This window comes from Astyanax mexicanus, chromosome 1, assembly GCF_023375975.1.
Source record: "Astyanax mexicanus isolate ESR-SI-001 chromosome 1, AstMex3_surface, whole genome shotgun sequence".
Taxonomy (NCBI): Eukaryota; Metazoa; Chordata; class Actinopteri; order Characiformes; family Acestrorhamphidae; genus Astyanax; species Astyanax mexicanus.
Window position 1 is genome coordinate 53,060,970 of NC_064408.1, and position 13,327 is coordinate 53,074,296.

A 13,327-nucleotide genomic window follows, 5' to 3' on the forward strand; every position below is an offset into this window, starting at 1 on the left:
GCTGGTTAATGAGCTGAAGCAGGTGTGTTAGGAGATTGGGAAGCAATAAATATGAAGGCCAGGGGGCTTCAGAATTAGGTTTAAGAAGAACTGCTCTAAATCAAGTGAATATATTTGATCTTTGAGTTTTTGAGACATATGTAACATTAGTTTGACAACTGAACAATTCATTGTATCAAACACATATTAGATAATACGGAATAATTTAAATTTAACAAATAATAATCAATTACGTAAATAAGAATGTAAAATCAGAAAAATAATCTACTCTATGGTGGATTATCTGCAGGCAGTAGAATAATATAAAAACAGTTTTCTTTGATAAAAATTACTTGATTAAACAAAACATGGGCTGGACAAAAATATTGTAATAGAAAATTTATTATGATACTTTCACACACAGACTGAATGCATAAGCAGTGGCAAATTTTAACAAATGCTGCTTAAATATTTTAGTTATTGTAATACATAGATTGTATTTAAAATATGCCGCACTTCATCCAAGTAATTGGACAAATTACACTTATGGTAATGAAATAAACATCAGTTGTTTCATGTGTTGATTAAGCACTGATGAAATATCACAGTATGATAAAATAGTCATATTGCCCTGCTCTAATTCAGTATTTAGCAAGATTTAACAGTTTTCTATTAAGTTTTACTTTGTTTAGTAATAAAGTAATACATTGTTACAATTATGATGTAAAATAAAAGTCTTAATTCATTTGTTTCAATAAATACTAATTGTCTGTAAATGGTTTGATGGTTCGGGCTTTAAAGGACTTTGTTGTAAACAGATTTAATAAAAAATGCCAATATGTATTTTTTGTTTAAATTAAATATTGTGAAGACATCAACAACAATAATAAAATTTAAACTAAACTCTAACATTTAAAGGTTTATAAGTAAGTGCAAAAATATATGTTCACACAACCACATAAATCACACAACTCAATCTGCCAAAATGTTTCACCTAGAGATTCTGCTTAGGCACTAGTAGATTTAAATCACTTCTGCAGAATCAGTGAGGTATTGTATGTTACATACAATATGTGGACAAAAACATTGGGATATGTGTTCATTTGTTGTTTCTAATAAAACAAATGTGTTTAAAAAGTTTATTTTCTTTTTGCTTAATGAAGTGCCTAAGAAAAAAACTCTCTGCTTAATTTAATTGCTGTGAGAATTTGATTTACTGAAAAGTGATTGATTGAGCACCATCATTCAAGAGCTGCTTCAGAGATTCATTGAAAGGGACTTCTGTAACACAGTCCAACCACGGATCACCTCTAGTTAATTTTTTTTATAACATTACGCAAGATTAGTGCATTATTTTTATATTAGTGGATGTAAACTATACTACTGTGCAGCAACTCCTAAACATACGTGACCTTCACAAAGATTCATCAGAAGAAAAACATTTTTTCATCTTCAACACAAACTGCAGGTCCATATTTGTTAAAAAAGTAAAAAACAAAAGATGAAAAAAAGAAAATAAAATGGGAAAAAAAATCATCTCTATGCACACAGGGTGCTACGGACATAGAGTGCTAAGTAGACCATGCCATGAGGTGTCGGGAAAAGTTTCATTCAGGCAGCGATTCCTTCATGTTTTGGACCCCTAGTCTTTGGGGTCAGTGGGCCAACACAGTGACCGTGCCCCTTCAGGTCATTTTTTCCCTATTAGAGCCGCAGGGTGCCTAAAGTCACCCTGTGCTGCGTCCCCCTTTAACGCTGCCTGATAGGGGTGCTGAATAGCCCTCGTCCTCCTGGCCTCCCCTGCTTCTCTGCTCCTTTGTGAAGCCATCTGGGTTTGGTGTGTTTCAGCGATTCAGGAGCCTGAAGCAGGCCAGGGTGGCCTGAGAGAATCGTGTCATGTCCACTCAGGCCTGATGACTTTAGATGCATGTGGGGCTGACTTGAAGGGATAAGGGAAAGTCTGGGTCGTGGTTTCTGTGTTTTGTGAGTGTGTGGAGGGTCTGTGACCCTCTCCTCCTCATAAGACCTAGACGTTTCTGTGTTCTTGAATATAAATAGTCAGCATTTGGGAACACGGTGCCTTCTTTTAAATTATTAATATAATATTAAAAGAAAAATCTCAGCTCTTGTTAAAAGCTCCAGCTAATTTTTTTTCAGTGAAACTCTGTACAACTCGTTAGCAGGTTCAGACATTGACTGGACCCTCATGTAGTAACTCTTGTACCTTACACAGTAGTTTTACATTCACTTCTGAACAGTTCATATTGTTATACAGTAAATTGTGTGCATTGTTGTGATTTGTTGTTGATTCATATAAACATTCTAACATTATAATGGTAAAAAAGCTAGAGGTCCCAGCTTTTAATGGGCAAAGTACAAAGTACAATGTCTGTTCCCAGGACGTATTTGCTCCTTTTTTGTCTGCTATATATTCTCACATTTCTGTCTAAAAGGATCTTATTCCCCTTCACAAGCTTGTTTCTCCCTGAAAAAGTGGAGCCTACGTATCTGATACACAAAAGCACACACACAGATATTGATAGAGAATAGCAGGAACAGAGATGAGCACAGTTTTAATTTTTTTTATAACAGTGCACGCATTTTAAACACCTAAGCATATTATTTAGAAACATATGCATTTACATAAAGTGTATTTTGTTTGTAAGAATGCCACATTAGAATACAGTTAAAGAACTGCATTTCTTATTTAGGAAACAATGATATGGTGTCCACTAATTTTAAGTTTAGATTTGTCTCCTGGACCCCCCAGCCAGCACATGGATTTGCTCAATTCAATCACCAGCACACTTTTTTTTTTATCAGTTTATGAGTATTGATTCACCAAAGCAGTTATAATACCTGATCAGCCAGAAAAAATAGAGCTTTAAAATGTTTAAACAAACAGTGACAGTTAAATCACAAATGTATGACACAAAGACAATTTTTAAATGGTAGAATAAGCTTTAAACCCTCTCTGTCCCAGATCTTGTTAGATGATCTTGTTAGATGCTGTTGGGGGAACTGGCCCCGGGTAGGTAGTTTTTGGTTCAAATATTTGAAGGTTCTTAACATGTTTGTTCAGTACTGTTCAGTATGGCAACTAGCTTATGTTATTTCTGAGAATGTGGGTTCTAAAAGAGCAATCTTCAACAACCTCAGTTCTTATTGTGCTTTTTGGATGATATTCTTTCACTATTTTCATTCAGCTTTTCACTTTTGTATGTTGGGTTTTTAAGTCTAAGGTCGCACCACTGTTTGGAAATGCTTTTGAACAGCATGGTATTTCTCCTTTTCTTTCCCCTGTTATTCTCCACATCCAGCTCTCCAGGGTCAAGCATTATTTGTGCGTCAAACTCTAGCTGTGCTTTGACTTTTTTTTTTTTTTTTTTTTTTTTTTTACCCCTGTTCGCTCACTCATACAGGTAGAAGCATTACAGCATTGTCTCAGAAATATGATAACCTTAATTTAGCTCAAGTGTCTCTCTTCATTTTTCCTCCATTCTCTCTCGTTCCCTGTTCGTTTCCCTCCTCCTCCATTCTTTTGTTGGGACTAATTGGTACATACGGTAAGCCAAGTATTTCAAAATATTATACAAAGGAAAATAAATGTAAGTGGTGGCTGGGCTGTGTGTGTGTGTGTTCACATGGTGAAGGACTCCACTGGGCAGAGTCACAAGTATGATGATGGAGTGACATGGGAAGAGAGCATGCTTTAGAGAGAGGGAATTGATGTTGAATGACTGCTATTGTCCCTCTGGCCTTTGGTTAGCCAACAATAACAACTCCTTATTTTTCATATTTCGTTTATTTTTCCATTCCTTTTTTTTTGCTTGGAGACAGAATGTACTAACCTGCATGGTAAAGTTCAAAGTGTTCAGAGAAATCGACTCAGCCTTGGTAGTGTTTAAGGGGAGCGATTGAAAGAGCTGAGCGGGTGCTCTCTTTAGCGGTTGTGGGAAATGATGGCTAATTAGCGCAGGCGGTTAGTCTGAGCAGGCCACCTCAGAGAGAGATCTAATCTAATAAAGCATTCAGGATGTGGAGAGACGGACACACAGATTATATCTAATGTCACTTGTCATTATATCGCTACCACAGCCAAGCTGCTCATCTTTCCATTAGGTTGCCCCGCTATCATCTTCACCCTGGGTGTTTCTCGTTACCTATAACTATGGCTAGTCATCAGGTGTGCTTATCTTAGGTGTGTGTGGAGCAAAAGCTGAGGAGAGGGCGAGTTCTGGGGTGGTCCACGCATTTTAAAGTAGTGCAGATGTTCTAAAGGTGTTGCCTCTTTAAGAGCTGTGCCCAGGGCAGCACAAGGTTGTGAGAACGTTTCAAAAACGTTGTGAGAACGTTTGGAGTAGCCAACAAAGCCTGCTACATGTAAAGGGAATAGATAATTAGGTGTAATTAGTGTGTTCACATCTTTAGCCACCCCCATCACACACACACACTCACTCACTAGTCACTTAATCTCTGAATACGCTCACCCAAGACACACACACACACACACACACGAAATCACACACCATAGTGGTGAAAACACTTTGATGTAAGAGGAGTCGTCCTGGGCTCAAAAGCATAAAGGCACTGTTTTAAGCTGTCTCTCATTCTCTTTCTACCCCTCCCTCCATTCCACCCCCCTTTTTCTTTCCTCTTTCCACAGTGGCTGTAAGACACACACAGATGAATGGACAACAACCTCTCCCCCCAACTCCTCCACCCCCTTCTCTTTTTCAGTCTTCCCACCCTGCGTTCTTTGAGCCCAGCTCAGTCAATTCTCTAGCCCGTAAAGGGGGAGGGTGCAAAAAAAAAAAGCATCAAATGTTTTCGGCCGTCAGTAATGAGGTAGTGGACCTCATCAGGGCCCAATCACCAGCTATCTTTAGCTTTTGTTCGGTCTCAATGGCAAGGCTCGCTTTGAAAAACTGAAAGGCAACTTTTTTGAGAACCAGAGAGAGAAAGGGAGAGAGGCAGAGAGAGAAGCGCACACAATCCCATTTTTTCGCCTTTTCATTTCCATTCTCAACTGTTGTCCAGAAAGGCCCTGGACATCCAGTATATTAGCTTACCGGCCGCTACATGTGTCCGGCTTGACTTTAAAAGGTAAAACAACCTGCCACACCTCTGTGAAAGTGTGTACGAGTTGACGGTCAGTTCACTAAAAGGCCAGTTTATTGGTGTCATGTCTGCAAGGATCACAGTAAAGGTCTGCTCAAACTGTTTCAGAAGTTACTTCAGAAGTTTAGCTCTAAAGGAAATAATGTTATGTAATTAGGCATTTGTTCAAGAGAGCTGATGTGCTGCAGCATGTGGGACATTGGCTGGTCATGGCTGTGTGTCTTGTTGAAAGTATTTTTGGTATTAAAAAGACGTGTGCATGTGAGGTGGGATGTCTTGTGGGGGAGGCTGACAATGAGGGGTTGAAGATGAAGATCTTGGAGGAGTTATAGGTCTCTAATGAACCCATCAGAGGCCATAATCATGCAATGATCCACAAGGGGACACGTCTCCAGCTGATTATATATAACCACACATTGATTGTGTTTCTGCTCTCCTCCACTCACTCCTTGCTCCCCGTCTTCCTCCTGTACCTCCCCCTTTTCTGAGCGACATTTAGGTTAGCCCATCAGTTGTCAAGGTACGCTCATGAGAAAAAAAAAATTTTTTTTAGAAACAGAAAGAGGGAAAAGAGGTAAGACAGCGGAAAGAGGGAGGAACAACCTGATTTGGTGTCTGTCTGCACCGTGGCGGCTGTTTACGAAGCGACTCAGTGACAAGGTCGCTCGGGGCTGATGAAGCAACACTTTCCCTTTTGTGTTTTGCCGCTCACGGTTTGTCAGCCTGTCATTACGTCTGATTCAGCCAATTGGCTCGGACGCGGAACTCTGAGCTTGAGAGAGAAAAGTTGACAGCATCGGAGAATGGGAGAAGAGCAGAGAGATAGGGGGGGGAAATAGGAATATATCATTCCTCTCTCGCTCCATGTGGTGATTGCTAATTATGCCCGGTTCAAGGAGAAGGGTGGCGGAAAATTCACTGATTTCATAATTCGCCGGAACTGTCATTGAGAACTGATTCAGGCAGAGGCCATATATTATTACTTCTGTTAAAAATAATCACCCGTCCTTTTCATCAGCCCGTTTTTTGTCATCTTGTGTCTCTGGCATTCTGCTTAGTTTGAGTGTTACTTAGAGCCTAGATGCACTCACTTGTTTGAGTGGCTGATAAACTACCAGACTGGTTGGATCTAGTGTTTTTCATCATGCTTTCTAGGCTCTAGACCTGAAATATCAGTGTCCAGTAGAAGAATATACTTTGTGACAGTATACCAACAGAAAGAAAAAAGAGACAGAGGGGTATACACTGGAATTATTACAGGTGGTTTTAAATGGGAATTTCAATTCTAAAGTTCTATAATTTAAATCATTTTAATTTCAATAGTTTATTGCATAAAATGGGTACAAATACAACAACTGTGAATTGGCAAGACACTGGCAATACTTTATGGATCATTTATAATAGCAAAACAATAAATTTATTTTTTTATGTTATTAAAATCTGAGTAAAAGTTAAAACCGCTTTTTATGCAATCAAAACAGTGCGATCTGAAGACTGAAGCTATCTAGGGGTACATATTTAGACACCAAATAAACCTCTGTTAAATAGGTAAAAAAGTGCGTCAAACCACCAAACATCCCACAATCTTTATATAGCGTCCGTAAATAGATAAATATTGTGGGATTTTGGATAGTTTGACATACTTTATTCACCTACAGGGGCGTGAAAAGATTTTTGCCAAAACCTTCATTTTTTTATTTAAGCCATTCAGAGGTGAATTTGTTTGTGTGCTTTGGATCATTGTTCTGCTGCAGAACCCAAGTACGCCTGAGCTTGAGGTCAAGAACAGACGGCTGGATATTTCCCTTCAGGATTGTCTGAAACAGCAAAATTTCTGGTTCCATCTATTACAGCAAGTTGTCCAGGCCCTGACGCAGCAAAGCAGCCCCAGACCATCACACTACCACCACCATGTTTTACATTCAGTATGATGTTCTTTTTCTGAAATTATGTGTTTTGTATGTATCAACAAGATGTTTTTGGCAAATGTGAGACAGGTCATTTTGTTCTGTAGTGTTTTTTTTTTTTGCCTCTCTCATGGATACCGTTTTCGTCTTTTCCTTATGAATTGAATCTGTGCAACGCCCTTTATTGATGACACTGATGTGACGTTTTTGACGGTTCCACTAAATCTGGTGAAAACATGGGCTGGTTCGCTGAAAAACACCATGATTCTTATAAGCCTGAACAGAACAGTTGCAAGAACAATCCTCTTCTTTTGGTGGAAAAGCACTGTGGTCTGCTGGAGCTCCAAAACACTTTTTCACAAAGGGTAGATTAATTTGATAGTTTTTTCCCTAAATGCATGAATTCATCATTTAAAAAGTGCTTTTTATATTTACTCAGTTTATATTTGTCTGATATTAAAGTTTGTTTGATAATCTGAAAAGTTAAAAAAAAATAAGATGTAAATATTTAAAGAAGTATATATTTGTAAGAATATTGATGTTTTGATTGAAAGTTTTACTTGTAAAAACTCTTCACATCTCATATCATAACTGATATACTATAGTGTTGATGAGAGAAAACGCTGGAGTTATTTGTATTTGTTGTACTGACTTGACAAGAATATTTAAAATATTTAAATATTTTAAAGTTCCTCAGACTACTTTGACATTAGTGCAAGTAAAATAAAAATCTGTATGTCCTTAATCGGAAATTAATGTTGTGATTGGAGAATCCAGATAATATTGCAAAACGTATTATCAAGATATAAAAAAAAATGTCAAAATCATATTCGAAGACATTGTTTTATAATTGTTTTATGATTGACATTTTTAATAGGAGGTTTTGGCATGAAACCTTTTTATTTTTTATTTTCATGGTACAGCAAAAAACATTCTTTACAAAGAAATAATGCTAAGCTAGGCAATGGTTAAATACTGAAAGAACAGAGCTATTCATAAACACAGGGTTCAGATGAACAGCCCATGAGAACATTTTTGGTAACTTTATGACAGGGGGGTTATGTTTGGAGGACTTGCATTACAACTCTAACACAAGCGAGTAATGTCTTTTAAGTTTGCCAGTACATGAAAAATATATCACACTGTCACCGCCTGGAGGTGAGATTTATACTGCACTGGAACCTGTGTGAAAAAGAACCAGAGCTCATTGTGTTTCTGTACAGAACTTTAGAATTTATCACAAGCAATGTTTAATAAACATTTGCTAACATACTTTATCCTGTGCTTTACTGTATACGTTTTTAATATGTCCTATGCATTTGCTTGTAGGAACATTGCCGCACTCTCAGTTTGGACACTGGAATAGACTATCGCAGGAGAGAGATGATGCCTCCAGAAAAATACTATTACATGTAAGACTCCTGTCTGCCTGCTCTCTTCCTTTCTTTTCCTTTCTTCCTGCGCATTTTCCTTACTCCTTGTTGATTGTGTGTATTTGTGTGGTAGTGAAAACGCAATGTTTATTAACTAAGAATCCAAGAAGGCTGCTATGGAAATGTCTGAGCTGAAAGACGGACTGTGCGGTGCATTCAGAGAAATACAGAGGGGGAAGAAGAGACACTTAAGGGTAGATGCAGGGAATAAAAACTGTGCCTTCCACTGACTCATTACAAACCTATGCTCTTCAACAGCTGCCCTTTCAGTGTATGCTAATGTGTGTGTGCGCGTGTGTGTGTGTCTGCATGTGTGTGTTGGTAGGTACCCGATTGCTGCTGGCTCCCATTCATATCCACAGTGTTTGTTTTGAACCCAACATCCTGTTCTATTGAGTCGCCCTGAAAAGCTAAACACAGCCTCGCACCACTCTCTGTTTGATCCGAGCACTTCAGACCTGGTTAATTTCATATTCTATTCTCTCTCTTTCACTCCTGCTTTCCACAGATCCAGCGAACCCGATGCAGAGGCCGCCGTGAATACGCTGTTCGATGAATTGGCTTACAGACAAAATGATGGTACACAAGTTAATTTCCCTTAGTTAGAATGAGAGAGCGAGAGAGATGGACAGAGTGAGAGAGAGAGAGAAGCAGAGTGTTTCCAGAACAATTGCCTGAGAGACCGAAGGGGCCTTGGGGGCTTTTTCCTGTGTGTGTGTGTGTGTGTGTCTGTGTGTGTGTGTATGATTTTGTTGATTGCACCCCATGTTTAATGCAAGTTTTATACAGCAGGATAACTGCTGCTAATTGAGTTTATTGTGCAATCCTACAGTAATGAGGCCTAGAGTGCTGACAGTGCAGGGCAGACAGCTGACCCTTAGCCGCACCTGTGGAACCATCGCAGACTGCACCTTTCAGGAGCTCTGTGACAGGGTGAGTAAAGAGATAGAGATTTTCTATTGAACAGCTCATCATATCTTACCCTTCTTTTTTAAAATAAAAATATTTGATGGAATTAGCATGCAGTGCAGCTAACCATTAGCTACTTACAATTGCATTATAAATATAAATAAAATAATATTTTTGTAGATTTTTTATGCACAATGTTTTTTTTAAAGAAATACATGTTTACAAAAAGTTTTCTTTAGTTGTATGTGTTTAGAAATAAAATTTTCATCTTGCAACATGTAAAAATTACCATGTTTAAATATGGTTTTCCTATTTTTTTCACAAGCCCCTAGAATGTGTTCAGTCCGTCAATGTGATTATAATGAAATGCAGTGCTGTGAAAAGTGTTTGCCCCCCTAAAGATTTCTATTGACTTTGCCTTTTTATTACAGTAACTTTTTTCAGAATAACAAACTCATTTTCATATCAAACTAATATAACCTGAGTAAATATAAAACACAATTCAAACAAACATGGCTCTGTGTGAAAAAGTGTTTGCCCCTATACTAACAACTTGGTCTTGCCACCTTTGGTGGTAACAACTGCAATCAAGCATTTGCGATAACTGAGAAATGAGTCTTTCACATTTCTGTGGAGGGATTTTGGTCCACTCGTCTTTGAAGAATAGTTTTAAGTCAGCCATATTGAAGAATTTCCCAGAATAAACTGCCTGTTTAAGGTCATAAGCCACAGCATCTTAAATAAAAAACTTGACTAGATCACTCCAAAACCCACATTTTGCTTTTCTAGTGTGCTTTGGATCATTGTCCTGCTGCAGAACCCAAGTATGCCTGGTCACAAACTAATGGGAGGACATTCATGGTTCCATCTCTTACAGCAAGTTGTCCAGGCCCTGAAGCAGCAAAGCAGCCCCAGACCATCACACTACCACCACCATGTTTTACATTCAGTATGATGTTCTTTTTTTTATTATTGTTAGTTTTATGCCATATTTAACTGGACACACACCTTGCAAAAGGTTACACTTTTCTGTCACCAGCCAACAGAATATTTTTCCAAATTCCTGGGAATCATCTAGATGTCTGTTGGCAAATGTGAGACTTTTTGGCCAACAGTGAAACTTTTCAATAAATACCATTTTTGCAGATTTTCTTTTTTTGCTATTGAATGAAGAACACTGACCCTTACTGAAGCAAGTGATACCTGCATTGTTTAGTTGCTGTTCTGGGTTATTTTGGAACCTCCTATATTCTCCATGCCCTTTTGGAATAAATTTGGCAGACCGGCCACTCCTGGGAAGGTTCGCCAGTGTTCCATGTTTTCTTCATTTGTGAAAAACAGCATTCATTATGGTTCACTGGAGTCCCAAAACCTTAGAAATAACCTTTTCCAAACTGATAGATGTCAATGACTTTGTTGACTTATCTGTTCTTAAATTTCTTCAGATCAAGGCAACTTTCCCGCAGCATAGCTAGTAGTTTGTGTCAGTAGCTAGCTAGCTAAAGTTCCCGTTCCAACTTAAATGGTACAACAGACGGCAGGATCTGCACCATTTTAGGCAGAACGGAAATATAAAATGAAATAAAAGCTAATTAAAGCTAATCTCAGCTCCCCATCATAGAGAAATTAAGGAATGGACAATAAAAAATAATTTCTGCACCATCTCCCCCCTTTCTGAAGACATACAATAAAGCAATAAAATTAACTAATAAATCAGCAGCAGCTAGGTTACTGAACTTTAGCACTCCTGATGACGTATCAGGTGCTTGAAGGGTTGCCCAATTTCTACTGGGAGGATTTCACCCCTTTCTCTTGTAACTCTGTTCCAAGGGGAAGGGTTACTCTAAAAAAAAAAAAGGGTAGGGATAAGTGGTATGGCCAAGGGGTGAAATGGGATTGGGCCTAAAAACACTGCCTTGAAAAACAAGCCCCAGACCAATTTTCTCTTCCACCAAACTTTACTTTTGATACTCTTTCTGATTTTTTGATACTATGTAATCTGGAGGGTGCAGCATGACGACATTATTTACATCATTATTATCTACAGCAGTTTCTTGGCAGTCACTAAGGGGTTATGATTTTTCTTCTTTTCAGCACATGAGCAGTTCATTCACACATTTTCACACTTTTAAACATTCAGCAATAGAAACTGCAAACTGAACATGACTGTCTGTGTTTTTTCATTGCCCTTCACTGCGGTGTTGAGTGTTAGCACAATTTTAAAGCAGTCAAAGGATTTATTTTTTGTGTATTTGTGTATGAATATAGGGATGCACTGATACCACTTTTTCTCCTCAGATCTTGATACCGATGACAACAATATTGGTATCAACTCTGTCTTAATTGCTTGATAAGTGCCTATAAATCCAGATATTTACAGTGCTTTATTTGTATAGGTGTTCTCTTAGTGAAAGCAGTGTTTTGTGTCCCAGATATCAAATATCATCTACTGGTACACATGTGCAACTGTAAGTGCTTCATGGTATTAGTGCTCTCTCGTAAAATACTGATACTGTGTGTAATTGACAGTATTAGTGCTGATTCTGATGCATTAACTGTGAAAGGCTATTTGATTAGCTAAAACAGCTTTGTTAAAAAAACACTGCAGCCTTTTGATATGAGATACAGAGAGTAAATCATCAACAGATTTCTTTCTTCCTGTCTTCTTTGTCCATTCATTAGACAGTTTATCTCCACATCCTTGATGACGGCTACTCTAAGTACGGTGGTGTGTATGGTAGAGAAATGGTGAGATGCTTGCTTGGAGGCGTACTGTCAGTGATGCAGTTGCTTGTCAGCTTTTTGTTTGTGAGCGCAGAAGAGAGAATCAGCAAGCCGTTCTCTAATGGAGCCGACATGCAGTCTCTGTGTCCTTCAGCCCTTTCGAGAGTGCTGTTCACTTCCATCCATGTGTGTGTGCGTGTGTGTGTGTATGAAGAGTCCTCAATTTCTTTGTCTTCATGGTCAGACTAATGCAGCCGGGACAATGTCAGCATGTTCTAATGTACCTTGCCGCTTGGTTACCATACAGGCGTGCACACACACAGACACACATACAAGTCACATTGTTACCTGGTTTTCCTACAACATAAAAAGGTCAGAGGAATACAGCAAGACATGAGCAACAGATGGATAAGTGAAAAGGCACATAGAGGACTTCACAAACACGCCATATACTGTTCGTGGAGGTAGAGTGGGCTCAGAAAAACAAACAGACGAGTTTTACTCACTTGAAATTCTGTTTATTACAGTAAGAGCACTTCAACTAATGTCACTAATGCACTAATTTAATAGCGATTTGTTGAATGAGGATAGATATAGAGTATTCATTGTTGTCTTGTATCTCTGTTTTTGTGTGTGCATTTCAGCCATTAGGAGCAAGCGATTATCTGGAGCTAGTGCGGCACTTTGACACAGTCATCATCCGTAACGTGCCTCGATTGAAGGTTGGACTGAAAGACCAAGTCAGGCGTTTCATTACACTTATTGACATCTTCTATGACCAGAAGGTAAACACTCTGAAACATTGAGACAGCATCTTTAAACACTCAGTGTACTTTTATTACATTAGGAGTAAAATTAATAGCAATACAACATGGGCAAAAAATGTGATGTGCAATAATGCTGTTGGATATCCAGATACAGCGGTATAAAAAAGATTGGCGACCTCTGATCATTTTAATGATTTACCTTTTTAAATCATAGTTTGTTTAGATCAGGAATTTCAGTTAAATATATCTTATAGCAGACGAACACAGTGATATTTGAGAAGTGAAATGAAGTTTATAGAATTTACAGAAAGTGTGCAATAATTATTAAAACTAATTGTAATACACTTGTAATGCACCCCAACAGAAAAAATTACATCAATATTTATTAGACTCTCCTTTTGCAGAAATAACTGCCTCTAAACGCTTCCTATAGCTTCCAATGAGAGTCTGACTTCTGGTTTAAGATATTTTGGATCATTCTTCTTTA

At 38.2% G+C, this 13,327-nt stretch overlaps 1 protein-coding gene across 3 annotated transcripts in view; it reads left to right on the plus strand.

Annotated features, from left to right (window-relative positions):
- afg1lb (AFG1 like ATPase b) overlaps positions 1-13,327 on the plus strand; it is a 36,587-nt gene that overhangs the window by 20,107 nt on the left and 3,153 nt on the right. For 2 of the 3 annotated variants that reach the window (XM_007255677.4, XM_022665386.2), the window contains exons 8-11: positions 8,337-8,419; positions 8,949-9,019; positions 9,273-9,373; positions 12,718-12,858. In XM_007255677.4, the coding sequence (XP_007255739.3) occupies positions 8,337-8,419; positions 8,949-9,019; positions 9,273-9,373; positions 12,718-12,858 (396 nt within the window). Of the gene's footprint in view, positions 1-8,336; positions 8,420-8,948; positions 9,020-9,272; positions 9,374-10,138; positions 10,299-12,717; positions 12,859-13,327 lie in introns of those variants that run through there. The other variant, XM_022665393.2, reaches the window with a different exon arrangement.